At 61.4% G+C, this 26,982-nt stretch overlaps 4 protein-coding genes across 16 annotated transcripts; 3 read left to right on the plus strand and 1 right to left on the minus strand.

Annotated features, from left to right (window-relative positions):
• Nucleotides 1-2: 2 nt before the first annotated feature.
• On the plus strand, nucleotides 3-3,403 carry NAA10 (N-alpha-acetyltransferase 10, NatA catalytic subunit). 2 transcript variants are annotated; one of them, XM_019490948.2, is made up of 8 exons: nucleotides 3-113; nucleotides 251-349; nucleotides 755-813; nucleotides 1,150-1,195; nucleotides 1,746-1,861; nucleotides 2,633-2,677; nucleotides 2,943-3,027; nucleotides 3,109-3,403. In XM_019490948.2, the coding sequence occupies exons 1-8, from the start codon at nucleotides 93-95 to the stop codon at nucleotides 3,328-3,330; spliced, it is 693 nt and encodes a 230-aa protein (XP_019346493.1). In that variant the 5' UTR covers nucleotides 3-92; the 3' UTR covers nucleotides 3,331-3,403. The 2 variants fall into 2 exon arrangements, with proteins under 2 accessions (XP_019346493.1, XP_019346495.1); XM_019490950.2 differs by having other exon boundaries at nucleotides 1,746-1,834.
• Nucleotides 3,404-4,095: 692 nt separating this feature from the next.
• Nucleotides 4,096-5,990, plus strand: LOC109283987 (U8 snoRNA-decapping enzyme). Of its 3 annotated transcripts, none has more exons than XM_019490910.2 (3): nucleotides 4,096-4,265; nucleotides 4,792-5,079; nucleotides 5,499-5,990. In XM_019490910.2, exons 1-3 carry the CDS (start codon nucleotides 4,125-4,127, stop codon nucleotides 5,724-5,726), a joined length of 657 nt encoding a protein of 218 aa, XP_019346455.1. In that variant the 5' UTR covers nucleotides 4,096-4,124; the 3' UTR covers nucleotides 5,727-5,990. The 3 variants fall into 3 exon arrangements, with proteins under 3 accessions (XP_019346455.1, XP_019346456.1, XP_019346457.1); XM_019490911.1 differs by having other exon boundaries at nucleotides 4,185-4,265; nucleotides 4,773-5,079; XM_019490912.2 differs by lacking the exon at nucleotides 4,096-4,265 and adding an exon at nucleotides 4,594-4,671.
• Nucleotides 5,991-6,169: 179 nt separating this feature from the next.
• On the plus strand, nucleotides 6,170-18,522 carry ARHGAP4 (Rho GTPase activating protein 4). 4 transcript variants are annotated; one of them, XM_019490931.2, is made up of 23 exons: nucleotides 6,170-6,316; nucleotides 8,209-8,395; nucleotides 8,540-8,705; nucleotides 8,876-8,938; nucleotides 9,354-9,548; nucleotides 9,800-9,928; nucleotides 10,752-10,973; nucleotides 11,491-11,592; nucleotides 11,925-12,095; nucleotides 12,209-12,293; nucleotides 12,399-12,423; nucleotides 12,542-12,626; nucleotides 12,856-12,916; nucleotides 13,328-13,405; nucleotides 13,797-13,931; nucleotides 14,044-14,149; nucleotides 14,666-14,899; nucleotides 15,247-15,350; nucleotides 15,590-15,671; nucleotides 16,238-16,303; nucleotides 16,920-17,048; nucleotides 17,404-17,467; nucleotides 18,066-18,522. In XM_019490931.2, the coding sequence occupies exons 1-23, from the start codon at nucleotides 6,265-6,267 to the stop codon at nucleotides 18,168-18,170; spliced, it is 2,646 nt and encodes an 881-aa protein (XP_019346476.1). In that variant the 5' UTR covers nucleotides 6,170-6,264; the 3' UTR covers nucleotides 18,171-18,522. The 4 variants fall into 4 exon arrangements, with proteins under 4 accessions (XP_019346476.1, XP_019346477.1, XP_019346478.1 ...); XM_019490932.2 differs by having other exon boundaries at nucleotides 12,402-12,423; XM_019490933.2 differs by lacking the exon at nucleotides 16,920-17,048.
• Nucleotides 18,523-19,224: 702 nt separating this feature from the next.
• TFE3 (transcription factor binding to IGHM enhancer 3) lies at nucleotides 19,225-26,873 on the minus strand. Of its 7 annotated transcripts, none has more exons than XM_059733066.1 (10): nucleotides 26,615-26,873; nucleotides 25,063-25,176; nucleotides 24,417-24,654; nucleotides 23,740-23,991; nucleotides 22,940-23,041; nucleotides 22,257-22,377; nucleotides 21,746-21,802; nucleotides 21,264-21,339; nucleotides 20,773-20,953; nucleotides 19,225-20,256 (listed from the first exon to the last, which is right to left on the minus strand). In XM_059733066.1, exons 1-10 carry the CDS (start codon nucleotides 26,719-26,721, stop codon nucleotides 19,924-19,926), a joined length of 1,581 nt encoding a protein of 526 aa, XP_059589049.1. In that variant the 5' UTR covers nucleotides 26,722-26,873; the 3' UTR covers nucleotides 19,225-19,923. The 7 variants fall into 7 exon arrangements, with proteins under 7 accessions (XP_059589049.1, XP_059589048.1, XP_019346479.1 ...); XM_059733065.1 differs by having other exon boundaries at nucleotides 24,417-24,657; nucleotides 26,615-26,871; XM_019490934.2 differs by having other exon boundaries at nucleotides 20,773-20,920; nucleotides 24,417-24,657; nucleotides 26,615-26,862.
• Nucleotides 26,874-26,982: the final 109 nt, after the last annotated feature.

Here is a 26,982-nt window from a genome sequence, read left to right on the forward strand (position 1 = left end):
CCGAGGGGAGGGCAAGTGTGGCTTCCTGTGCCCTGCCCCTTTCCCCCGGCGGCCCCTCATGGAGCTGGACCTGGAGTGGCCGAGCGAGAGCCATGAACATCCGCAACGCGCGGGTGCGGGGGAGGGTTTGGGTGCCTGGGGGGGGCGGTGAGGAGCCCGGACGCCTGGGTCTCTTGGGAGTTGGGGGGCGGGTGAGGGCCCGGATCCCTGGGTCCGCTGCCCTCTCACCTGCCCTCTCTACCCCCCGCAGCCCGAGGACTTGATGAACATGCAGCACTGCAACCTGCTGTGTCTGCCCGAGAACTACCAGATGAAGTACTACTTCTACCACGGCCTGTCTTGGCCACAGGTGCGCCCGGACTTCTCGGTTCCTTGGGAGGGTGGGGTCTGGCGGGGTGATAGTAGGGACTAGGAGCCCGGACTCCTGGGTTCTCGGAGAGGGGAGGGGGCTCGAAACCAGGATGCCTGGGTTCCTTCCCAGCTCAGGGAGGCTTGCCAAGGCAGTGGATAGGAGCCCAGGCTGGTTTGACAGGGCCCTGCCTGTCGCTCCAGCCACCACCCAGGAGATGCCCAAGGGTATTTCATACCTCATTAAAGGTATTAAATAAATGCCTCACCCCTTCCTCCCAGCTGGAACCCCACCCCTCCCCCACTCCCCTGGCCCTATGAGGGGGGGTGCTCCGGGTCCAGAGTGAGGGGCACAGAGAGGATTGGGGGGATCCCCTTGCCCCCTAATTTGTATCTGCTCCCCCAGCTGTCCTACATCGCTGAAGATGAGAATGGGAAGATCGTAGGCTATGTACTGGCCAAGATGTGAGTGGGGTCACCGGCTGCAGGTTGGGAGTGAGGGGCACTGCTGTGCTGTATGCGGCAGGCTGCGGGTCAGAAGTAATGCTGAGGGACACCATGAGGCTACAGGAGGGCTGCAGGTTGGGAATGAGGGGCACCAATATGGGGGTGAGGTTGTTGAGTGGGTCTGTAGTTGGAGGTGGGGCTGTAGATTGGAAGTGAAGGGCACCATGAGGCTATCAGCAGGGCTGCAGGTCAGGAACGAGGGACATTGTGGGGATGTAGAGGAGGCTACGGGTTGGGAGTGAGGGGCACTGCAGACCCCCACCATGGGACTGAGCTCCTTCATTTGCTCACCAGGGAGGAAGACCCCGATGATGTCCCCCACGGACACATCACTTCTCTGGTGAGTCCTACCTCCCTTCCCCACCCCGGGCACTTAGTTTGGTGGGGGGCACATGGGAGTCTGGGGATTTTCTCCCATCCGCAAGGAGATGATGGAGGTTTGGGGAGGGGATCTGGAGCGGGTGAGGGAGGAGGGCAGATGCAAGTGGGGCTGGGAGCCCAGACTCCTAGGTTCTCTGGAGTCTGTTGGGTGGGAAGGAGCAGGAGAGTGCTGGGAGCCTGGATGATAGGGTTCTTTGGGAGAGGGTGGGACGTGAGAAGGGGTCTGGAACCCTGATACCTGAGATCCCTAGTTTGCAGGTCTGGGGAGGCTGGAAGCCCAGACACCTGGGTTCTCTGGGAGTGGGTGGGGGTTTTGAATTGAGAACAGGGGGCTGAGAACCAGGATGCCTAGTTTCTCTGGGAGGGGAGTGGGGACTGGGGGGGGTAGGAGCCTGGATGCCCAGGTTCCCTAGTTCAGAGGTCTGGGAGGGGCTGGATGCCCCGATGCCTGGGTTCTCTGGGACAGGGGTGGGGACTGGGGGGTACCTGACCATCCTCTCCACCCCCAGGCAGTGAAACGCTCTCACCGGCGCCTGGGGCTGGCACAGAAGCTCATGGACCAGGCCTCTCGTGCCATGATTGAAAATTTCAATGCCAAGTACGTGTCTCTGCATGTCCGCAAGAGGTGAGTGACCCCTAGCCCCTGCCTGGAGTTCCCTGGGGTCCCTTGGGTCTAGTCCTGTATCCCCCCTACCCTGGTCCTGCCTTCCCCCAGCCATGTCCATAGGGCTGCAGGTGACCAAAGGGGCAGTGACTCCTGACTTTTAACCCTATAATGACTCTCATCCCCCACACAGTATAGTGGTGAGTAACTCCTGACTATTGAGCTCATGGTTATCTTGATCTTACACACATGCATACATGAGCCTTGACCTTTGACCTCCTCACAGTGACATTGACTGTCCATGCATTCGCCATAAGGGTGTGAGCCCTGACCTCTGACCCCACAGTTACACTGACCACTACACCCCATAGTGATGAGTGGCCCCTGACCTTTGACCCCATGGTGACCTTGAGCCCCCACACACACTGGGGAGGGGTTTTGACTTTTGATCCCATGGTGATCCTGCCTCCTTATACCATTATGCCAAAGGGTTGTGATCTTGACCACCTCATGGTGTCATGGTGGTGGCTGATCCCTGTTCCCCCTCTGTGGGTCACCACTCATTCTATGACCTCTGACCCCTGAACTCCGAAGCCACACCAACTATCTGAGTGGAGAGGGGGGTAACCTCATGACCCTGCCCTGTGACTTACGCTCTTCTAAACCACTTCATGCCTCACCAGAAGTGGGAGCTGCCCCCTCAGATATGCCCCCCTGGGGATAGGGCAAATACTGTGCCTTAGGGAGCCCTGGGGCAACACCCCCCCACCTAATACCCGCCTTGTCTTGTAGCAACCGGGCAGCTCTGCACCTCTACTCCAACACCCTCAACTTCCAGTGAGTCCACGGGGGGTGATGGGATAATGGTGGCTCCTGGGGAACGATGTGATAGCAAAGGACTGGGGATGACAGGCTTGTGGAGGATCCAGGGGGAGAGCCGGGGGGGGTAGTAGGGGTGAAGCCTGGGGGTGATGGGATAGTGGAGGACTGCCAGCGGGGACTGGCTATGGGCATTGGAGGGAGCTATGGGACTGTCTGTGCCAGTCAGGTCCTGGGCTCCCCCTTTAATATTTCCACCCCATTAATAAGAGGCCACCTGTAGGATCAGCGAGGTGGAGCCCAAGTACTATGCGGATGGGGAGGACGCCTATGCCATGAAGAGGGACCTCACACAGATGGCTGATGAGGTGGGGAGCTTCCCCCATAGCCCTATAGTACCCCTCACTCCTGGCCTGCAGCCTCATCACCCTCGTTTTGCCCGGTTACAGCTACGGCGCCAGCTGGAGCAGAAGGAGCGCTCTCCTCCAGCCCCCCCAAGCCCTGGAGACCCTAAGCCCCCAGCAGGTGGTGGGGGCCCCGAATGGGGACCTGTGGGGCCAGGGGCCCCTGAGGATAGTGGCGCCGACAGCAAGGACCTGAGCGAAGTGAGCGAGGCTACAGAGAGCACTGACATCAAGGACAGCTCTGAGGCCTCTGACTCAGCCTCCTAGGGCTCCCTGCCACCTCCCACCCCCCTTTGGACTTGAGGGGTGGGGGGAGAATAAAGTTGCCCCCATTCCCCCACCCTGTGTGTGGCTCTTGATTTCTGGCTCCCTCTGCCTGGGGGCTGCTGCGTGTGTGGGGGCAGTTATAGGCACTGGCATACAGGTGGTGAGGTTGCAGGAGGTTGAGGAAGTGAGGGTTGGGGGGGGGCCTCTGAGCTTACTGGAGGGATTTGGGGTGAGGGTGGTCCTGGTGGGCAGGGGTGAGGTAGTGGGGGTAGTTGGGGGGTCTGAGGTGGTGGGTTCTGTAGACACAGTGAGGTAGTTGGGAGTAGTAATGAGGTGGGTATATGGTTGGGTGGCTAGGAGGATGGTGGGTGTTGGGGGCCTGGGGAGTCGTGAGGTGGTTGGGGGTTTGGGGTGGGAGTGAAGGGCACCCTGGGGGTAGGGGCAATTCCAGCCTTGTCAGTTGGGTATTGAGCAGGTGGGGCAGTTCCAGGATCCCTTCCTTCCGGGGTGTATTGCGGGTCTTATTCCGCGGGGGGAAGAGAGTTAATTTAACCCCCAGTGACTCTGGGGGAGGCAGGAGCCGCCCTCTCCCATTGGCTCCCGGGCGTTGAGCCCTGTACTCCACCCCTTCCAGCATCGCCCTTTTACGCCGTGGTCTTAGCGTCCATCAGCTCCGCCCTTTCCTGCGTGCCGATTGGTCAACTTCCCCCTCCACCGTCCTGATTGGTTCAACTCACCCCCACGTCAACGCGAAGAAAAGGCGGGGGGGCTTCTGGGGGGGGGGCAGGGCCGCCATGGGAGACCGCGGGCTGCTTTCGAGGGCCGAGGCGCTTCGGCTCGAGCCGCCCACGTGGTGTCACGCGTGTCACGCTCTGCTCTACGCGCCCTGCTCCGGGCGCCTCTTCGGTCGAGTCCCGCTGCGCTTCGTCCTCCTGGTCAGCGGGGGACGGGGGCAATGGGAGGGGCTGAGAGCAGGGGTACGGAGGGCGGCAGGCACGTGGGCTGGCTTTTGAGGGGCTGGGCGCAGATGTAGAAGAAGGGGTGGGTGCGTCGGGGGCTGGATATGGGGAAGGGAGGTGGAAGATTTTGGATGGCTGGGGGAATTGGTTGGGTACGGGGGCTGGTGACATTTGGGAGGCAATTAGGGGCTGGACATGGTCTTTGGGAGGCAGATCTTGGGAGTGAGGGAGGGGGACATTTTTGGGGGACCTGGATTTGGGGGCGGGGACAGGTTTTGAGCGTGGCTACTAGAGGGGGCGGGGCCTGGGTACGGGATGCTGACGGGTGCGGCTGCTGGAGGAGCGGGGCCTGCTCGCCCTGCTCGGGGCGAATATACTCGGGGTGTGTGGCCTGGAGTTGAATGGGTATATGGAGGGCGTGGTTTGGGGGCCATGGTGGCTTGGCGATTGGGCTGATGGAGTGGGTGTTGCCTCCTGGCCCAGTCTCTGGTTCAACCCCCAGATGCAGCTGCGCTTCGACGGCCGCCTGGGTTTCCCTGGAGGCATTGTAGACCTCCGTGACGGATCGCTGGAGGCGGGGCTGCTGCGGGAACTGCGGGAGGAGCTAGGCCCGGGGGCGACTGGGCTGGAGGTGGGGCCAGAGGAGCACGCGGGGGCACGGCCCGGCTCCTCCCACGAGCCCCGGCCTGGCCAGCGCCTCGTGGCCCATCTCTACGTCAAGCAGCTCCAGCCCGAGCAGCTGCGGGACATCGAGGAGGGGGCAGCGCGAGCCCCGGAACATGGCCTGGAGGTGGGCGGGCCTATGGGGGCCGGGGGCGTGGTTAGGGCCGTAAAAGGAGTAAGGTGCAGGGGGTAGGGTCAGAAGGTGAGGCGGGGACAGAACCAAAAAGGGGGTGTGGTTAAGAGGTGTGGCGGTGGCGTTAAAAGGGGCGGTGGCGGACAGGGGGTAGTAGGGTGCGAGTGGCCTGAAGTAAAAGGGGGCTGGGGCTACTGGGGGCGTGGCCTGAGAATAGGGTGCTGGTACAAGGTGGGATTAGGGGTGGGATTAGGAGGGGGCGAGGTCAGGGGACCTAAAGGGGCGGGGCATGAGGGAAAGGCTGTGGGAGCTGGAGGCAGGGTGGGGGAGCTGTAAGGTGTGGGCGGGCCTACGAGAGGGTGAGGCGAGGCCTCCGGACCAGGGTTTACGCTTGGTTGCTTCCACTCTCGCAGGTGCTGGGGCTGGTGCGGGTGCCGCTGCACACGCTGCGGGACGGGTCGGGCCTCCCCGAGTTCCTGCAGCAGCGCTTCGTGGGCTCTGCCCGGGACCAGCTCCTCGATGCTCTGCACCGCCTGAACCTGGTGCCTGGCCATGAGCTGGAGCGGGCACTAAGCCTGGCAAGACGGAGCCCTAACTCCCAGTGCCGCCAGGAGGGGGACCCAGGCGGCAGGGGAACCTGAGTGTTGAGGGGGAGGGAAACTAGGCATCGGGGTCACGCGGGGGGCGGGGGGGTGGAGGGTAACTAGGTGTCCAAGGAACCCAGGAGTCCTGGGAGGGATTGGGAACCCAGGCATCCCGACTCCGGGTGTGGACCCACGTAGACATCACAGTGTGGATTTAAGGGCTGCCATATCTCAAGGAGGGTACCCCTTTCAAGGCACAGGGGTGTGTTGCAATGGATTGTGGTCATCAAGGGGTTAAATAAAGGTGTCTGCAAAGCTGGACTTAAAGTGAGTTATTACTGGGGGGGCACCCCGCACCAATCCGCAGCCGCGTGCCTATGGCGGCACGGTGCCCCTTACTCCCGACCTATGTTGGCAGGGCTGGGGCTCAGCACTGCGGGGGGTGGAGCACCTGGCCTGCCTGGCACAGAGGAGGAGGGCCTGCCTGGGAAGGGGGCGCAGCCTTGCACAAAGCCACGCCCCTTCCAGCCTTGCGCGGGGCCAGGCGCAGAGCTAGCAGGCTGGGGACCCTCCTAGCCCCGGATCGGGCCCCGTGATGAGCACCCACGGGAAGCTGCGCAAGGCTGAATATGATGCGCAAGTCAAAGGTGGGCGTGCAGTCCCAGGCACCTGGGTTCTTTGAGGCTGTGGGGAGCCTGAATGCCTGGGTTCCCGGAGTTGGGGGGGAGGTGGACGCCTGCGTTCTTTGGGACCAAGGAGCCCGGACGCCTGAGTTCTCTCCGGCTCCGCAGTGGAGGCTAGGGGTAAAACCAGAAGGTTAAGGAGCCCCGACTCCTTGGTACCCTAGCAGCGGAGTGGGGGCTGCAGGTCGGGGTGGCTCCCAGATGCCTGGGTTCTCTCTTCCCCTTTCGGGCAAGGGGGAGGGTGCAGACGTGGCTCTGGGGTTGGTCCAGATTTTAGAGTTGAGCCAGGATGCCTGGGTTCTCCCTCCCCATTCCCACCCCCACTTCCAGTGGGTGAAGACACAGGTGGCCTTGAGGTGCAGAGCTCAGCCCATTATGGGGGAGGAAGAGTAGGGACTCACCCCCACCAGTTCCTCTCCAGGCTCTGCTTCCTCCCCAGCACTTGGTGCCCCTCCCCCTGGGGAATCCCCGCAGCCTTTGGAGCAGGCAGAGAACCCAGGTGTCCGGCCCCCCACAGACATTAACCCGATTTAAGAAACCGAAGAAACCCCTTTGTTTCCTCTCTGGAGGAAGAGCCCCAGGCCTGGGTCCTCTGGGTGAGGAGTGTGGGGGCAGCGGTTAAAGCAGGGGGGCCTGAGAGCCTGGATGCCTGGGTTTTTTTCTGCCCCCGCCCCAAAAGAGGAAGTGTGGGGGAAGGGCAGGAAGTGTGTGTGTGTGTGTGGGGGGGGGGGGGGGTGGCATTTCCTCACTGCTACCCTGGGAGCATAGCCAAGGTCCAGGCCCCTCCCCACTAAGCCCCGAGCTCCTGTGCCCTTTCTGCCCCCCCCCCCCCTTGGGCTTCTCTATATTTCTCTCCCAGATGCTTGGGTTCCCTCCCAGTTTAGGGGTTGTGACCTGCATGCCTGGTCCCATCCGAGGGCAGGTGGTTGCAGGCCTAAATGTCTGGGTCCTCTCCAGGGCAGGAGGGTTGGGTCCTTTTGCAGTTGAAGAGTCACAGGCTTGGACACCTGGGTCCTTTCACAGTGGCAGGGTGTGGGTGGGGTCACAGACTCAGTTGCCTGGGTTCTTTCTTGGGGGTTATGGGCACAGATGCCTAGGTTCTTTCTCAATTTAGGGTTGTGGGCTCAGATGCCTGGGTTCTTTTCCAGCTGGAGGATCACAGGCCAGGACACCTAGGTTCTTCCTCAGTTGGAGATCCCAGAGCCGGATGCCTGGGTCCTTTCCCAGTTGAAAGGTTCTGCACCCAGACACCTGGGTTCTCTCCAGGGTTGGGGGGGGGGGCACAAGCCAGACACCTGGGTTCTCTTCCATTTTGCAGGGGCCCAGACCTAAACTCCTGTGTTCTTTCTTAAGGGACCCTGGGCATCTGGGTCTCTTCTGAGTTGAGGGGTCCCAGACTCAGATACCTGGATCTTCTCAGGGGGGTGCTGGGTCATTTCCCAGTTGTAGGGTCATGGGTCTAGATACCTGGGTTTTTTCTCAGTTGGAAGTCTCAGACTTCAATGCCAGGGGTCTTTCTTAGGGGTCAAGGACGTGGATGTCTGGGTCCTTTCTTGGCAGTAATGGGCTTGGACACCGGGTTTCTTTCTGAGTTGGGAGGGTTGCAGGCCCAGATGCTTGGGTCCTTTTCCCAACTGAGGGTGGTTCTGGACCCAGGCACCTTTCCCATCTGGGGGTCCCAGGCACCTGGGTTCTTTCGCAGTGTGGAGGGTCATGGACACATACGCCTGCGTTCTTTCTCAATTGGGGGTTATGGGCCCTGATGCCTGGGTCCTTTCCCAGTGGGGGTGGGGTGGGGGGCAGGCCCAGATGACTGGCTTCCCCCTGATCCCCCTCCTTTCTTCCCCCTCTCCCAGAGCTACGCTCCCAGCTGGGTGAGCAACTGCGGGGGCTGGAGACTCAGGCAGAGGCGAAGCAGCAGCTGCTGCAGGACCTGGGTGACTTCCTGCGGCGCAAGGGGGAGTTGGAGTTGGAATATGGGCGCGGGCTGGAGCGAGCAGCTGAGCGCCTGGGAGCCCGGCTGCGGGAGCACCCTGCAATGCGGTGAGGGGGGCTGCAGATTAGATGTGAGAGGCACCTCACTAAGGCACCTCACTAAGGGGTGGGGCTGTGGGTCAGGGGTGAGGGGCACCATAATGAAGTGGAGAGGCTGAAGGTTGGGAGTGAGGGGCACTGCTGTCCTCATAGGCGTGGGGACCAGGACCTGCCATCCGGGCTCCAGTGCTGCCAGGCTGTCCTGCTCCAGGCACGCCAGGCTGGGCGGGAGCATGGGGCCCTAGGTGAGGCCTGCGTGGGACCCCTCAACCTGGCCCTGGCACAGCTCAGCGAAGATGTGGGGCGTCTAACCAAGAAGGTGAGTGCTGGGGGGGGGTGTCTGTGGGTCGGGAGTGAGGGGCACCGTTATGGAGGAGGGGCTGGGGTTTGAGACCAGAACGGCAGCAGGGCTGAAAGGGGTTAACCGCCTGAAGGGCCGGGTCCCCTCTGTGGCCCTGCCCCATCCTGGTTATGCCACACCCCATGCAGGCCAAGGAGCTGCAGCAGCGCAGCCAGGAAGACCTGCTGGCAGCAGTGGCCGAGGTGCAGCCGGTGAGTGGCAGCAGGGCTTTGGCTTTGGGTCGGGGTTAGCGTTGCCCCGCCCCCTCATTTTGCAGGGATACCAGGAATTCTTCGTGGAACTGGTAGGGGGTGTGGCTTGCAGTTACCCGCCCTCTCCCACACGCACAGTGCAGATGTACCAGCTGTTCTTCACTCCCGCCCTAAGGGCGGGGCCTAGAACTGGGGGCGCGGCTTAGGGTTACCCTGCCCCCTTACCAGCAGCTGCCCCTTGTTAAATCGCTAGTGGGCGGGGCTTGGCGTTACAGCACCCTTAGCCACTAGGTGTGCCCAAGGGGCGGGGCTTGGGGCGGGGAATAGCGTTACCGTTCCCTAGGCCCAGGTTGAGCGGCTGGGGGTGGGGTTCGCACTAGTGGGCGTAGGTCCTCTGACCCCGGCCCTGCCCCAGGCCTTGCGCACCTACCAGGGCTACCAGGCAGAGGCGCTAAGCGCTGAGGCGAAGCTGCGGGAGGCCGAGCGGCAGGAGGAGAAGCGCGGGGGTCGTCCCAACCCCTCCAGCGCCCCCCCGGGACCTCCAGCGGGGGTCGGCGCCAAGACTCCGCGGAGGGGCTCAATGACCAAGGGGGAGCGGCTGGTGGAGAAGGTGAGGGGGCGGGGCTTGGGGCCAGTGGGGCTTGCAAGGGGCAGGGCCTGATGGTGAGGAGATGGGCTTGAGGGAGGGCTGGGTTTGGGGAAGGGACGAGGCTTGGGCAGGGGATTGGGCTGTGGGGGTGGCTGGGTAGAGTTTGAATGGAGCCTGGGGCAGGGGTGGCTGAGGGGTGGGGCTTGAGGCCATTTGTCGTGGCCTGGCGGGGGCAGGGCATGGGTAGTGTCGACTATCCGCTATTTGCACAGCGCCTGGTACGGGCGCAGGAGGCACAGCTGAAGGCGGCCAAGGCACGCAATGACTACCTGCTCCTGCTGGGGGCCGCCAATGCCCGTCTGCGTGTGCACTTCCTGCATGACCTCGACCATCTGCTTGATGTATGTGAGACCCAGGTGACCTGGGGGGCCCCACAGCCCCCTCTTCCAGTCCCGGAAAACCAGGAGAGGGACCCAGGTGTCTAGGAACGCCCCCTACGGCCCTCTCCCACCCCCAGGGAACCCGAAAAAGGACTTGGGCATCCAGGAGCCACTTTCCCCCACCCCAGCCCTGCTGAAACACCCCTAGCTGCAGAAGGCAGGAAACCCTATCCCTAGGAAACCAGGAGAGGGTCCCAGCCTCCCCCCATCCCAACCCCAAGGAAACAGAGAGGGATCCAGGTGTCTAGGAACCCACCCCACACTCCCGCCTGGGACACCCAAAACTTACCCATGCCCCAGGAAGTCAGGAGTGGGACTCAGGTGTCTGGTACTCTCCTTGTCTGCCCCAGTCCCAACCCTGGGAAACAGAAATGGACCCAAGTGTCCAGTAGCCCAGCTTTCTTCCCCTAGGCCCAGGAAACTGAGACACATCCAGGCATCTAGGAAATCCCCTGTGCTGAGGGTCAGATTGAGGTTCACCATGGGGCTGTATGGGGGTGCTGTAGGTGAGGAGTGAGGGGCCCAATAAGGAGAGCTATGGATCCAGAGTGAGGGGCATCATGGGGTTAAAGGCACGACTTCAAGTATTAGGGGCACCAGTGAGGGAGCAGGGGGCTGCAGGTCAAGTGTGAGGGGCACTGTGGGTTGGGAGAGCTGCAGTTTGGGAATGAGGGGTGCTGGAGTGGTGGCTGTGGGTTTGGAGTAAGGGGCACCAGTAGGGGGGGTTGTGGGTGGGAATGAGAGGCACCAGTCCACTCTCACCTCTGCCTCCCTTGGCTCCCAGTGCTGTGACCTGGGCTTCCACACTGGCCTGGCCCGGACTCTCCAGCGCTACATGGGGGCTGAGCGTCGGGCCCGGGGTGGGCCACTGGGGAGGCTGGAGGGGCTGGATGGGGCCGTGCGAGGCCTTGACCCCTCCGGAGACAAAGCCAAGGTCATGGAGGCCAATCCCAATGCCTACTGCCTACCCCCTTCCTTCGAGTACCAGCCCCACGAGGGTGACGAGGTGCGTGGGTCAGGGAATGGGGGAGGGGGTGTATGAGGTGTGCAGATATGAACGTGCGAATGGCCATGTGTATGCTGAGGGGAGGCTTAGATGTGAGTGCACTAGGGGCAGAACAGGCTTGCCCAGGCTTGTTCAAAGGGGCCATGAGTGATTTGGAGGGAAGGAGGGGTGCATGTGCACTGACATGGGGGTCATGTACTCAAGAGGGATGTGTGCAAAAGACCATGGGTGTGCAGGTTGTGGGAGGGGCCCAGGTACATACAGGCATATGCAAGGGGCTTGCGTACATCTGCATACAAGGGGCTGGGCCTGTGAAAGGGATGCATGCTGGTATGTGTATGCACATGCGATCTGTGCTTCCATGTGCCAGGGGTTGCATATGGGAAGGTTGTGTGTGCAAAATGGCATGTGCATGTACAGGTGTGTGTGAGGGTGGGGGCATAGAGGAGTCCAGGATTGGGGGGGAGGGCATCCATGACTCCACCCCCCTCCCCACCCAATGACTCCACTCCCCCAGGTGGCCGAGGTGGTGGCCGAGGGATCCCTGCGCGCAGAACTGTCCCAGCGCCTCCAGCAGCTGCAGACCCGCCTTAGCGCTCTTGACCTGGAGAATGAGGAGGTGGGGGGGGGGCAGTTGTGGGGGCAAGTGGGGCCTGGGAGCCCAGTTAAGATAGGCTGGGGTTGGCAGGGGGCAGGTGGAAGGGGCTAAGGAGGGATGTGAGGGAGCTGGGGGTAGTTAGGGGTGGTTGGGGAGGGGTGAAGGGGTCCAGAGGGGCAGGTGGGGGGGCTGAGGACAGTTATGGGTCCATAAGGGAGGTGGGGGGCTGGGTGGTAGGTGGGGCCCAGATGGCTGTGGCCAGGGATCCCGTTAAATCAGGTAGCCATTTTGAATAGCCCAGGGAGTACCTCAAAGGATTCTGGGAGCCACTTCTGACGATTCTTTGCTCCCAGCTGAGCAAGACGCTCCAGGCGACACTAGGCAGCCTTGCAGAGCTGATGGGGACCGAGGAGCATGATGGGTCGGAGCTGGGAATCCAGGAGTCCCAGGATCCCACCCCCACCCGGACCCCGCCAGGGAAACGCCGGGCCCAGCTGCAAGAGACAGAGAGCTTCTATCTGGCGGTGCGGTGCCCCTCACTCCCAACACTCAGCCCCTACAGTGGTGCCCTCACTCCCAATCTGCACCCCCTTGTTGCTCTGTGGTGCTGCTCACTCCCTCCCCACTCTCCCCACAGAAGCTGAGCGACTTTCTCCGGGACCGAAGCGTCCAGGCTAAGTTGGAGTCCAAGAGGGATCAGCTGCAGGCAGCACTCAAGCGGGGCGAGTTATGGCGGGGCTGTGGGTTGGGAGTGAGGGGCACTGCCACACTGTAGGGGGGAAAGAACCCAGACAACAGGGCCTTGCATCTCTTCTCTCTCTTCCCAGCAGCCTCAGCAGAGAAGCTGTACAGGTGAGTGTGGTAGGGTAGGGGGCATAGAGGCAGGGAGAGGGAGAACTGTCCCACCAGAACCCTTTCCTCCCTCCCCCCCCCCAACCCACCAGATCTCACATGTCTTCGTTCCCCTCAGGACCCCCCAGCGCCTGCGGTGTCCTCGGCCTCTGTCGCAGTGTCCTGGGCAGGGCTTCCCCAGTGACCTGGAGACCTTTGTACAGGTACCTCCCCACAGCTCCATGGTGCCCCACATTCCTGACCCACAGCCCTTCCTTCATGGTGCCCCTTATTCCCAACCTCTAGTTCCCTCCTTCATAGACCTCACTCTTGACATGCTGTCAGTGCTGGGGCTGGCGTCAAGCTTCTGCTGGTGGGAGGGAATCCAGCCTCTTCACTGTGAGGGAGGGAGCTTGGGGAAGGGACAGGGCCTGATCCTCCCTCCCTCCCCAGAGCACAGGGGAGCCCATCCCCCTGGTAGTGAAGAGCTGCATCCGCTACATCAACCTGCATGGTAAGCACCCAGCTGCCTGGGTTTCCTCCACACCCCCAGCTCCTGGATTCCCCGTAGGGTCCCAGATGCCTTGGTTCTATGCCCCCCAGGTCTTGGACACCTGGGTTCTACAACCTTCTCCCCACCCCTGCCCCAGCTCCCGGATGTCTGGGTTTCATGTTTTCCCTCCCTTCCATTCCTGGACACCTGGGTTCTGTGCCTCTCAAATCCCAGACTCCTGGATTCCACCCGTCCCACTCCCAAACACCTGGGTTCCACCCCTGCTTCCTGGATGCCTGGGTGTTGTGTGTGTATGTATGTGTCCCTGATCTTGGATGCCTCAGTTTCACGCCTCCCACCCATCCCCACTCCTGGAAGTCTGGGTCTCATGGCCCAATCTGAGCTTCTGGACACCTGGGTTCTTCCACCCAGGGCTGCAGCACGAGGGGATCTTCCGCGTCCCAGGGTCTCAGGTTGAGGTGTCGGAGCTGCGCAATGCCTTTGAGAGAGGTGGGGGCAGGGCTTTGGGAGCCAGGGGTGTGGCCTTGGAAAGGAAGCAGGGCTTGGAAGGGAGTAGTAGGGGTAGATCTTGATGGGATGTGGCCTGGGGGTTAGGGATGTGATGTAGGTTTAGAATTGTGGCTATGGTGCAGGGGGTGGAGCCAGGGCTTGGACAACTTAGTGGGTGGATCTGGGAGAGGTCTTAGCTTGGGGGCATAGCCTGGTTTGAGGGCATGGCTGACAAGGGGCCTTGGCTGTGGGAGACGGGGTGTGGCCAGGCCAAGGGAGTGGGGTTGGACAGGGAGTTCTAGGGGCAGATCCTAGGGGTCTCAGCCCAGGGCTGGAGGGTGGGGCCAGGTCTAAGGGTGTGGCCTGTGCTAAATGCACCCCTTCCTGCCAGGTGAGGACCCACTGGCAGACCCTGTGACCCCCATCAGCCTGGACTCGGTGGCTGGGGCCCTGAAACTTTTCTTCCGGGGGCTGCAACCCCCCCTGCTGCCCCCTGAGCTCTACAATGACCTCATTGCCACTGACCGTGAGTGTGTGAGGCTGGGGAGTGGGGCCTGGCTGTGAGCATGGGGCGGGTGGCATGTGTGGGAGTATGGGGCCATGCGGTGCCCCTCACTCCCTGACCCCCTCTCCTACAGAGCTGCCCACTGGCCCCTACCGCCTGGCTCAGCTCCATGCTGTCTTGTCCCAGCTCTCGGCCCCGACGCTTGTGCTGCTGCGCTACCTGTTCGCCTTCCTCAACCAGTGAGTGCCCCACTGTCACCAGTCTAGCCAGTGAGGACCTCCCAGTACTAGCAGTGCTGCCAGCCAGGGCTTCCCAGTACCCCCAGTATAACCAGTCAGTCTAACCAGTAAGTGGGGGTGGCTGGGCTGCAGGGAGGCAGCTCTAAGGCCCTGCTGACTTTTTTCCAGTCCCCCCAAGCTGTCCTAGCCAGTCATTCCTAGTCCTTACTTCAGTTGGATCCAGTGTAACCAGTAAGCATCATGGCTGGACTTCCCAACACCCCAGACTGTCCTAGTGATTCCCAGTGCTCCCAGTCCCCTCTCAGCTCCTCTCAGAGACTTGTGGTACCCAGCCTTTTCCAGTTAATTCATGTCATTCCTAGTCTCCTCCCAATCCCTCCCAGTATCCTGAAATGCTCGCAAACCTGTCCCTGTCATTCCCAGTCCCTTCCTAGTCTCCCCCCAACCCCACCAGCGACCCCAGTGTCCCCCAGCCTGTCCCAGTCCCCCCCCAGTGATTCCCTAGCCTCCCCCCAGCCTGTCCCAGTACAGCGACGAGAACCTGATGGATGCGCACAACTTGGCTGTGTGCTTTGGGCCAGCACTGGGGGGTCTTCCACCCGGCACCGACCCCGTGGGGGCTCAGCCCCGGTTCAACGCGGCTGTGGCAGCCCTGGTACTGCAGCCTGATGCTGCCTTCCCTGCTCCCCCTGCGCTGTCCGGGCCCATCTATGAGAAGTGCATGGCACTACATGTCGATGACGGAGACTGGTAAGGGGGCAGGGCTTAGGGGTGGGGGCAGAGTCTTGTGGGGAAAGTGCTAACGGGTGCTGAGGGGTGGCGCCTGGATGAGGAGGGGTCCCTTGAATTAGGGGAAGGTGTTGGGGAAAGGGTTAACTGGGTATGGGCTTAGGGGTGGGGCCTGGAGGCTCTAGGGGGTGGAGCTTATTGCAGGCAGAGGTTAATTGGGGGTTCATGAGGGGAAGATCTTGAAGAGGAAGGGGTCAACTGGATTGGCAGGGGTGGGGCTGGGTTTGGGCAGAAGGGGGGGCGCTAACAGTGGTAGGTAGGGCTTTGGAAGAGGGTGGGGCCTGGCCTTTCATGCCCCTCCCCTACAGTGACTCCCTGCAGCTGGAGGGTGTGGCTGAGGAAGGTGACGCCCCCCCAGGAACCTCCCCCTCTGCCCTACCCATATCATGTGATGACCCCCCAATGGCCCCTGGTGAGTTCACAAGGGGGTAGAGTCTTGGTGGGTGTGAGAATCTCTGCGAGCTGAGGGGGAGGGGGACTGAACCATGAGAGGGGTGAGTGTACCAGGAGGGCAGATGCATGTGAATCCTCATGCTTGCATGAGGAAGGGAGATGCAGCCTCCTGCTAGTCTGTGCGTATGCACCAAGCCAGCCGCCTCCCAGGGGCCCCAGGCCACAGTGCCCCACAAAAACTGATTTAACCCCCACCAGGCCCACGGCGATGGTGGGGACGTCCGGAGGTGAATGGGGCCCGAAGCCTTATTCCACACACATTTCCTGTCCTGCCTGAATGGTGAGCTGGGGACCTGTGGGGGGGGGAAGGCAGGGCTTGGCTGGGGAGGGGTGAAGCTAAGCAGGGATGACAGGGGCTTGGCAGCAGGGGACAGAGTGGGGCTACAGGGGAGAAGGTACCTTGGAAAGAGGTTAAGCAATGGGGGGTAGGGCTTGGGGCTGAAGGGGAGGAGCCTGGAGGGGCAGGGCTGTAGAGAAGAGGAAGCACCTGGGAGGCACAGGGTTAAGTGATAGGGAGTATGGCCTGGGTGGGGGCGGAGCTTAGGGAGAGTGGAAGAACCTGAAGTGGGTAGTACTAGGCTTCTAGAAGGGAGAGGCCACCTGGTAGGGAAGGGATTAAGTGGTGTGGGGCTTGAGAAGGGGGAGGAGTCTGGGGTGGCACTTGGGAAAGGGGCGGAGCATGGGAGGTATGGGGTTTGGCTGGGACATTATGTGGGAAGAGGTTAATGGGAGCAGGTGTTGGTGAGGGGGTGGGGCTTGGGCAGAGGCAGTGGAGTCTAGCTGAGAGTGGGGGGCCTAGGAGCAGCTGACTTGGTGGTGCATATCCCTTCCCCCTCCCCCTCCCAGTGCCTCTCCTGTGGATGGTGAGTTCAAGAACCCCCCTACTGAAACCACTCTGGAACCAAGCAGCAGGTAAGAGGATACACTTGGCCATTAATGTTGTACCCCCAATCCAGCAACATCAGGGGCTCCATCATACCTAGCTATTAAGTCACCCATTCCACAGCCAGTTGCACCCCAAGGTCTGTAGTATACTCAGTCCCCAGTGCCCACCCCAGAGCCAGCTGTACTCTGGGGCCCTTGTTTTATGCAGCCATTGACACTCCTAGGCCAGAGGTGGCTGCATCTTATGGCCTGTGTTATACCCAGCTACCCACATCCTCCACCCTAGAGCCTACCACATCCTGGGGTCCCTGTTTATATGCAGGCACTAGCATTGCCCTCCCCTCCCCCCGAGCTGGTTGCATCTGAGGAGGTTTTGTTATACTCAGCCCTAGTGCCCCACCCCTGAGTTGGCTGCATCTGCAAATTCCTGTTATACCCAGCTGCCCACATGCCCCACCCCAGAACCAGTTGCATCACAATGCTCCTGTTTATACACAGTGCCAATGCCCCACCCCAGAGGTGGCTTCATCTTGGGGTACCTGTTTTACTCAGCAGCCCACATGGCCCACCTACAAGTCAGACACATTTCAGCCCTGTCTCTTCTCCACTCCACACCCCTCCCCACCCCCCCCCCCCCGGTCAGGCTACGGGTAGACTCGTCCGGGACCCAAGGGCGGGGGACGAGCCCTGGGCGTAGACGCATCACACACTTCAAGGAGCTGGGACACATGCCCCTTTCTGGGGGGGGCCGCGGGGGCCTGCATGCTGACAGGTGAGATCTCCACAGAGCCAGCTTCATTGGAGGAACCTGTTAGACCCAGCCCTGCCCCACTCCATCTCATCATTTCTAGCCTTAATGTTTCCCACCCCAGATCCTACGCATCTCAGGGCCCCCATTATACCTAGCTGTGCCCCACCCCACAGCTAGCCCACATCCTAGGGTCACCATTATACCCAAACCTGCAGTGCCCACCCCAGAGCCAACCACATCCAAGGGCTTGGCTTGCATTATGTCTAGCACCTGCTGCCCACCAAAGCCAGCCACATTGTAGCTGGGGGGAAGCTGAAAACTGGGGTCTTCCATAGCCCCCTCTAGTATTCATTCTAAACCTGCCCCCCATTTACAGGGCAGAGCCTAAGAGCTCTGGGGACCGGCAGGGTCTAGCCCAGACCTTCACAGAGGTGGACAAGGTAAGACTCGGGGCTGGGATGTGCCCAGCTCTGGGGTGCAGGAGGGAACAGCTCCTGGGGGAAGGTTGTGGCTGGGCACAGCTAAATATAAGGCGGCACTGGGAAGACTGGGATATGCCGAGCTCTGGGGGGCAGCAGCTGAATATAAGGAGGCAACTGGGTCCAGATACACCCAGCTCTGGTGTGTGGAACAACCAAGTATAACAAGGTTCAGGGAAGGTTGAGATGTGCCCAGGTGTGAGGGAGGCAGCAGTTGAGTGTAACAGGGTAATGGAGGGTCAAGATGTGCCCAGCTCTGGGTTGGGGGGATGGCTAGAAACAGCTTAATTTAACGATCCAGAGAAGGCCTAGATGTGCCCTGCTGGGGTCGGGGACAACCTCTGAGTATACTAGGCCCAAGGAAGCCTCAGATATGCCCAGCTCTGAGGGTCAGCAGCTATGTATACCAGGGCAATGGAGGGCCCAGATGTGGGGTGGGGAAGAGACAAGCATAACAAAAGTTAAGGAAGGACGATGTGCCCACCTCTGGGGTGAGGCAGCAGGTGAGTGTAACGGCATAGATGTGCACAGCTTAGTAACACACCTACTTTTCCTACAGGCTGTGAGCAGACACATGACGTCTGTGTTCCAGGAGCTGCGGGGTCGCGCTGCCCTCAAGCCCCTGGGGGCCCCCAACTCCCCACCTGCATTTCCCAAGGAGTGAGCCCAAGCCCAGGCCACCAGCTGCCCCTTCCCGTGCTTGCAGGGCTGTCTGCAGATGTAATAGCTTAACCAATATGCCTGGGTACAATCCCCTGCATGGAGGGGTTGGTTAGAGGCAGCCCAATGCCTGGGTTCTCTCTCTGCTCAGGGAAGCGTGGGTAGTAAGAGCTGGTTGGACACCTGGGGTCCTGGCCCTGCAGGGGGGAATGTAGTTAAGAGGCACCTATCCTCCTGGGTTCTTTCAGAGTTCAGGGAATTGCGGGATGGAGGGGTGAGAGGAGTTCAGATACCTGGGTTCAACTATCCCTACCCCTCCCCAGCCCTGCTGTACTGAATAAACATGCTGTACCCAATGGGGTGTTGTGGGGGGGGGGGCTCTTCTGGTCTTCCCTCCCCAGGGCTGGAAAAGGGGCTTTTGACTGCATCATTACACCCAGCTGCTGCCCCATCTCAGAGCTGGGTGCATCTTGGTTCTTGTCAATGCTGCTAGATGAGGCTGTCCTGTCCCAGAAGCAGCTGCATCCCAGTCCAGGGGGAGGCTTTTGTACCCAGATACCTCTGCCCCAGAGCTGGGTCCACTATGGTATCCTTCACACCATATTATAGTGGGCTGTTTCTAACCTGACCCATGCTGGAGCTAGCTGCAGCTGAGCTCACCTGGCTTTATTGTGCCCTGCTGTGCTCAGCTACCCCTGACCTGGGTATAACCTAGTGTTCCTGGTGTTCTGCTATACATGGCTGTCTTACCTGTTGCATCCCAGAGCTGGCTGCAGCTGAGCAGGTCCCAGGTGCTGTTATGACCAGCCATCCACCCCCAACAGAGAAGGGTACATCTGTGTCCCTTGTGGGCAGTATTAGGTACACTCCAGAGGTGGGCACATCTAATCCCTCCTGGGTATTGTTACACCCAGCCACTCCTCGGCTGCCCCACCCCGCAGCAAGGCCGTTAAACCCATGTATTGTACCCTAGACATGACTGAATATCGATATTTAGTTGTTCCCCAGGGCTGGGTGCATCCCAGCCATCCCTAGATGCAGCCGCAGGACACAGCCTATTAGAAAAGCACTCCCTGGCAGGTTTATTCATCAGGATCTGGATAACTTCCCATGTACAAAATTGGAGGGTGAGACTGAGGGGGTGGAGCCAGCCCCTCCCCCTCATGTCCCTGCCCCCGCCATTCTCGGGGTAGGGGAAGTGGCTGGGTTTGCTGTCTGCTGTAGCCAGAGGCGTTACCACGAGCTGAACAGTAACATAAAAGGGGAGGGGCTTATATAAAATGAAGTGAGGGTTAAAGACAGGCAGGCCCTGGCTTGGCTCCCTTGCTGGCAAGCCCCGCCCCCTAATGAAGAGACGGGTGGGACTAAAAAAGGAAGGGTGGGCTCTGCTAACATGACTGAGGGGCCAGGCTAGGGGAGGGAAGGGCTGAGAGGAGGGTTATGGAGACGGTGGGGCCTTCTTAAAGGAACAGCTTCCTAGAAGTGGGTGGGGCCGGCCTGCCTTAAAGCTGGGCGTTAGGAACTTCCTCGCAGAGACAGTAGTCTCCCCCCCACCTCTTTCAGTGGGCAGGACCTGTTTTAAAGGGGCAGACATGCCCTTAAAGGTGCGAAATCTCTCCTAGAGGGTAGAATCTGCCTTAAAGCAGTGAAACCAGCCTCAGAAAGGGTGGGGCTTGCCTTGAAAGGCACCACCTCTCTGAAAGGGGGCAAGGCCTGCCTTTAAGTGGGAAACCTCCAACCCTCCCCTCCTTTCACCCTCATGACTCGTCCTCCATGCTGAAGCTGCTGCGACGGCTGGAGCCCTTGGAGGCAACGGGGGAAACGGCCGAGAGCAAGGGGTCGCTGGCGCCCAGCGGGGACAGGGGGCCGCCTCCGTCCTCCATGAGGACGTCCTCGAAGGCGCCACCTCCGCCCAGACCCAGGGGGAAGCCCAAGTCCTCCGCCGCCAATGCCAAGTCCAGCAGGCAGGCGGGAGGGGGTGGGACCTCACCGGGGGCGGGGCCTGGGTCGGAGGCATCAGCCCGGGCAGAGACAGAGACAGCAGGTGCTGGGGCCGGAAGTCCGTGCCGCTGCGCCTGCATCTCCAGCTCCTGTGAAGGGGAGGAGAAGGAGGGTGGGGTCAGGGAACTCCGGCCACACCCCTATTTAACCACACCCATGCCATACTATGAGCTCAGCTCCTGAGGCTAGGACCCACACACCCAGTCCCAGGTTTCTCCCGCCCTTGGCAACCCAGCCCACCTGCGTTTGCAGCAGCAGCTCCCTCGCTAGCCCTGCTCCTCCACTTTCAGGTAGTTAGCCCCACCCTCTCAGTCCAGCCTCTAGTCTCCAGAGCCAATTGGCTCTGCCCCCCCTTAGCCCTGCCCCCAGCCCAATGACTCCACCCCTTCTCCTGGCCCCGCCCTTCTGGGCTTCTGCCCCTTGGCCCCAACCCTTCCCCATCTCTAGGCCCCACCCCTTTGGCCTCTGCCTCAGTCCAGTCCTGTGGTTCTACCCATTTCCACTAGCCCCACCTCTGCCTCCAGGCCTCACCACCCTGGGCTCTGCTAGCCCTGCCCCCTGCCGCATGGCTCCGCCCATTAGTCCCAAACCCCAGGCCCACATACCTGAACTCGCAGCTGCAGGCTGCGGTTGGCAGCCTCGAGGCGGCGCTGGCGCAGCTCCAGCTCCCGTGCCCGGTGCTGCTCGCGCTGCAGCTTGCGGATATAGTCCACCGAGGCCTTGAGGATGGTGCCCTTGTTCCAGCGCATTTCCCTGTGGGGAGGAGGCAGGTGCCTGAACTCCCTCCTGGAGGGCAGGGGGCACGATGCCTGAGTTCCTCATTGAGGTGAGGGAAGAGTACGATGCCAGGGTTTTCTTCTGAGGGAGGAGAGAGCAGGACTCCTGGGTTCTCCCCTGGGTGGGGAGGGACGCTGGATGCCTGGGTTTTTCATGTGGGAGGGGTCAGGACTCCTAGGTTCCCTCCTGGGAGGGAGAAGTGCAAGATGCCTGGATTCCCTCGTTGTGGGGGCAAGGGAAGAGCAGGACCCTGGATTCCATCCTTGTGGAGTTGGGAGCCTGGGTCCCTGCATTTCCCCCACTCCCTGCCCACACTTACGGGTCATTGGACTTGGGGATGAGGGTCCCGAGTTCCTTGATCCGGTCATTGATGTTGAACCGTCGCCGCCGCTCAACTGGGGGGGGGGGGGGGGCGGGGGCATCAGGCTGGGGTCCCCCAAACTCCCAGAGCATCCTCCAACCCCCCTTTTAATACAACTAAGCCCCCCTGGGGTCCCTCTTCCCCCCAAGCCTCTCTCAGCTACATCTGTGCCCCCCAAACTCCTGGTGCCTCCAACCCTGCATCCCCTCAGCCCCACCAAGGGATCCCCTAATCTCCTCCACCAGCTTCAGGCTCCCAGGGACCGCCCCCACCACCCTCCCTGGTTCCCCTAACCCCCCCAACCAGCTTCAAACCCCAAGCTCCCTTAACACCACCCAAGATCCCCACCAACTCCCTTAGGGCCCCCAACCCCATCCAGGCCTCTCCCCCCAACCACCCAAGTTCAGGGGCCCCTCAAACGCAAGACCCCCCCAACGCACTCAGGTTGTGGTTGTCCTTCTTCTGCCTTTCCTTGAGCAGCGCCTTGGCCTCTGTCTCTGGGGGGATATAGCCGTGAGACACCCCCCACAGCAGGGGGTCAGGGCTAGGACAGGTCCCACACCCCCTGGGATCCCACCCCTACAGCCCCTTCCCCAAGGAGTTTCAGGACCCTTAGGTTCTATTCACAAGGGGTGGGGAGGGACCAGGACACCTGGGTTCCTGCCCCTAGGACAGCCAGTACCCTGAGTTTTTTCAATGGAAGGCAGGGCTAGGATGCCTGGTTTCCACTCCTTGGGAGACCCTCCCACACTCTGTACCCACCCCTTAGAGGACCCTAGAGGTCTTTGCTTCCCAGAGCCCCCAGCTCCCTGTCCCCCAGCTTATGCCAAGCCCTCCAGAGCCTCCTAAAGGCCCCCCTACCCCCAGCTTCTTCCACCTAGTGCCCCCGAGAGGCCTCTCCCCCCAGCTCCCTGCACCCCCAGCTTTTGGCCCCCCCCACAGGGCAGGTACCTGAGAGCTCAGCCTTGATGTGGGGCAGCTCGGCAGGGCAGGAGTTGCTGACGGGGCCCCCAGGCACCTCCCCAGGGCCCGGGCTGCGGTAAACCTCCAGCAGATTGCCAGCCACTGGCAGCTGAACAGCATGAAAGTGGTTAGCTGGGGGCGGGGAATTCAGGACCCAGGCCACACCCCCTCCATTCTTGTTAGAGGCAGGGCTGGCCAGGCCACACCCCCTATTCCCACCTCCTGTCCACTGGCAACTGGCTATCGGGGACTTGATAGAGGGGGTGGAGCCTCCTGGAACCAGGCCGCTTCTCCCTACCTGATTGGGTGGGGGGCTCCCCAGGCCACATTTCCCCCACCTCCACATAGGTATAGCCTTCCCCCTCCTTCTATGGGCCTTAAAGGGGTAGTGTTCCAGGATATAACCATCTCTTTTAAAGGAAAAGAATTCAGACTCAAGGTAAACCACTGCCCATATGGGTCTTAAAGGGACAGTGTCCCATCTAATACTCCCTTCCCCCCACTCCCAACATACCAGCCTTAAAGGGGTGGTGCCCAAGCTAATACTTTCTTAGTGTTAAAGAGATGGTGTCATGGCTAGCTCCATCCCCTTCATTGCTCTTGAAGAGCCAATTTCCCCACTTCCATGGCTTCCCTCTCCCATGACCTCCAGCCTGTCTTGTTCCCCTCACCGTGCTGGGCAGCTGCAAGCCCCCATCCACAGGCATGTAGTTTAGCATCTCGTCGTTATAGCTCGACTCAAGGCTGATGATCTCGTCTATGACATCATCAATCTGGAGGTGGGAACAAAAGTACGCATGCGTTGAGGGAGTAGGTTGGGGTTCATTCATATGAGGGCACGTGTTTGTACGCACAAATATGTACACACAAGTCCAGGACACACACACGTCTGTCCCAGACACCTAGGGTTCCATGTCTGCGTATGCATGTGTATATGGCCTGGACACGTGTGTGTGTGTATGTCCAGCCATTGTGTGTATATGTGAGAGAATCTCAGGTGCTGGGGTTGTGTGTGTGTGTGTGCGCATGTGCACACACACACACACACACACACACACACATGTTCCTGCTGTCCCCTTGCTGGAACCTCAGTGCTACAGCGTGTTGTGGGAGGAGATGAGGTCAGAGTACGGGGCAGGAAAAAGGGGCGATGGGGATGCAGTGGCAGGAGGGGTTTAGAGGGGTACAACCAGAAAGCAGGGGGTGGGGCCAGAAACCAAAGAGACAGGGCTAGAGTAGAGGAGAAGATGTCATAAACCAGAGGTGTGTGTCCAGAGTGGGGGGGCAGAGCCAGAGACCACAAAGGCAGAGCTGAAGAGGAGGGGGAGCATCCAAAGACTAGTGGGAGGGGAGGCATGGCGGGAAGGGACAGGGTGGGACCAGGGTGGGGGCAGGGCTGGAGAGGAAAGAGTATTCAGAGACCAGGGGCCATGGCCACAGATGGGGTTGGGGGGACAGGTTCCACACTCACCTCCTTCTCAGAGCTGGATCCAATGTGCAGCAAGGCCATGGGGCTGTTGGGGGCACTGCTGGGGCCAGCGGGGGGTACTGAGGCTGCCTGAGGCTGAGCTGTAGGTGTTGAGGGTGGGACAGCTGGGCTGGTGCCAGCTAGAGCCTGGGCTGCCAGCTTGGATCCCAGGGTGGTGGACAGGTACTGACGGACCTGCTGTCGCTGCGCCTCTTGCAGGTGGTAGCGAGTTGGATTCTCCAGGTGGGTCTGCACCTATAATGGAGGTGAAGGGAGCAAGGTTAAGGGCAGGGAGGCACCAGGCCTTCCCCACCACATTTGCCTGGTGACCCCAGGATCAGGCATAGATCAGGGCTTCTCACTACCTCACTCCTTGCTCCATGTACACCAGCCAGGATTGGGTCCCCCACCAACTCCCCTGGATCCAGCAAGGAGGACTGGGCTCAGATCTGGCCCCTTGCTCACCCCCTTGTCCTTACCCCCACCACTGTCTCAGCCAGGATCAGGACCCTGGCCCCACTCCCTACCCTAGCCCCAGCCTGGATTGTGCCCAGTTCTGGACCCCCTGCTCCTCCCCCAGCCACAGCCAGGATCAGGTCCAGCACAGGGCCCCCATCCAGCCTAGCCAGCCCCAAATCAGAATCCCCAACCCAAGCCTCAACCAGAATCAGGGCACTTACCTTGAGAACCTCGACGGGCACCTGGGCAGCAGTGGTGGAGCGGGGCAGGGGGGCAGCGATGGCAGGGGAGGGGGCAGGTGCAGTCCCGGGGGGGGGCAGGAAGGCGGCAGCTGCTTGCTGCTCCCGCCTCTCTTGCTCCTGGGCCTGGGCCCGCATCAGCTGCTGCCGCAGCAACACACGTGATGACATTGTGGGAGCAGGGCTGGGGGCTGGCAGTGCCACTGGGCCTGAGGGAGGGCTGCTGCCAGAGGAAGGGGGGGGGAAGAGGTTAGAAATGGGGAGTAAGCCCTAAACCCTGCCCATAGTTCCAAGCCGTGCCTGCTTTGAGCCCCAAGCCTAGCCCCTCAAATCTAAATGCCCTTGCAACTCCAACTCTGGCCCTGCCCCCAGGCCCAGGAGCCCCGTCCATCATATCATAGCCCTGCCCTCTGAACGGTAAGCCCCGCCTCCATAGCCCCACCCCCTCCTTCCAGCACCAAACCCCACCCCTCAGTCACGCCCAACATAATCCTATGCCCCTCCTGGTCCGGACCCAAACCCGGCCTCATCTGAGCCGTCAAAGCTGCAAGCCCCGCTCTCAGATTTGACAATCCTGTCCCGAACCCTCACCGCCAGCCTAGCCCCACTTCCGGCCGGTCCCGCCTACCCGGCCTCCAGGGGCTGGCTCTTGAGCTGGTAGCAGGCGTCACTGGGCAGGGCCAGGAGCTTCTCCACGTCTATGTCGGCTACGATGCCCGACTCCGGCAGCAGGGGGCTGAGGCTGGGACACGCGGGCGCATGTCACGCCGGGTGGTGCCCTGCGGGCGCGGGCTGCAGGGTCTGGGGGAGTAGCGCCCTCGTGCGAGGCTGTGCGGGGGGCCGCGCCCGCCCGGGCAGGCCAGCTACCGCACACCCAGGCATGGGCGGGGCGCGCACGGAACCCAAGCGTCCGGGACGCACCCGCACACACGCGCACACACAGAACCCAACAGTCCTGGGCGCCCGCACACGCACGCACACGCACATGTGGCCCGGACGTACGACTCCCCGTGAAGCAGGTGACAAGGGCGCTCGCGAAGCGCCGGTAGCGGCCTGGAGGCGGGGCTGTCCGGGGCAGCGCGCGCGGACACCAGGGGGCAGCACACAGCGCCCAGGCCCCGCCCCTTGGACACCGAAGCCCCGCCCTCTTAAAGAGACCGCACTCAATTCCAGGAAACTATAGGCGTGGGGATTTAACCCTTCCTGAGCCGGGGAAGGTGGCCCGGACGCTTGGGTTCACTCTAGGAGAGGAAAGGGGGGTCAGTAGGGCCTGCACTCCTGGGTTCTCTCTAGGATCTGAGGAGGGAGCGGGGCCTGGAGGGTTGAGGGGGATGCTGGCGGCCAGGACGCCTGAGTTCCTTCTGGGGTCTAGAAGGCAAGTGGGGTCTGGAGGGGGGCGGAGTAGGGAGCCTGGACGCCTAGGTTCCTTACCGCTCTAGGGCCTACAGGGTGCGAGCTACGCGAAGCCCGGGTTCCCTGCCGGCTCTGGGTGGGGCCTTGGGACCTCCTCGCCGCGCCAATGGTTCCGATTCTGCCCCCCTCCCCGCGAGCCTATGCGGGGGACTATGGGTCGGGAGTGAAGGGCACCGCGGAGCTATGTGGGGGGGGAAGCAAACTCGGACACTTGGGTCCCAGCGCTGGCGCCAGGCAGGACAGCAAATGAACCCAGGAATCTGGGAGCTGGGCTGAGGCTGGCCCAAAGCCATGAGATCCCCAGAGAATCAAGGCGTACGGGCCACCAGCCCCCAGCTCTGCTCCCAGAGAGCCCAGGTGCCCAGGGGACCCCCAGGATCCTGCACTACAGGTACAGGCCAAGGCATGGGTCCCTGTGCTGAAGCATCACCCAACCTGGACAGTCAAGTCTTCAGGCCCCGGCTAGTGAAGATTCGTTCTTGCAAGAGGATGCAGAACTGATGGGCTACTGCAATGGCCCCGTGGTGCCCCTCACTCCTGACCCACAGCCCCCCCTTATTATTGCCCCTCACTCCCGACCCACAGCCTCTATCTAAACTATAAGGTCTCACAAGGGAGGAGGATAAGAAATGCGTGGGAAGCAACGGGGCTGGGGTCTCAGGGCAAGACTGGGAATTAGGGGTGCCCGTGGGGTAGGAAAGTGGGGCTGCGGATCAGGAGTGAGGGGCACCGCTAAGGGGGGCTGGGGGACCCCCGTCCCCGCTTACCTGAGCAGCTGCCCGGCGTGGTCCGGCTCCTGCAGCAGCACGTAGACGGTTTTGGGGGGCAGCTCGGGGGGGGGGCGTTGGGACCCCTCCCCCGCCCCATGGGACATCCTCCCCCGCCCCCTCCTCTGGCCCTGCCCCCCTTACAGCGGCAGCAAACCCTGTTTTCAGGGCCAAGAGGGGCCCGATCCGGCCTGGGGGACCCCGAAAAGCCAAAGCTACGGAACCGCCGAGGCGATAAACAGCGCGGGGTGGGGGGGGAACTCCACGGGAAGTGACGTCAGGCGGGGAAGCACCCCCCCCTTATTGACATAGCGGGGTGCCCCAAGGGGGGTCCCCGACTACCACGGGACGGTGCCCCTCACTCCGAC

Source organism: Alligator mississippiensis, chromosome 8 (assembly GCF_030867095.1).
Source record: "Alligator mississippiensis isolate rAllMis1 chromosome 8, rAllMis1, whole genome shotgun sequence".
Taxonomy (NCBI): domain Eukaryota; kingdom Metazoa; phylum Chordata; order Crocodylia; family Alligatoridae; genus Alligator; species Alligator mississippiensis.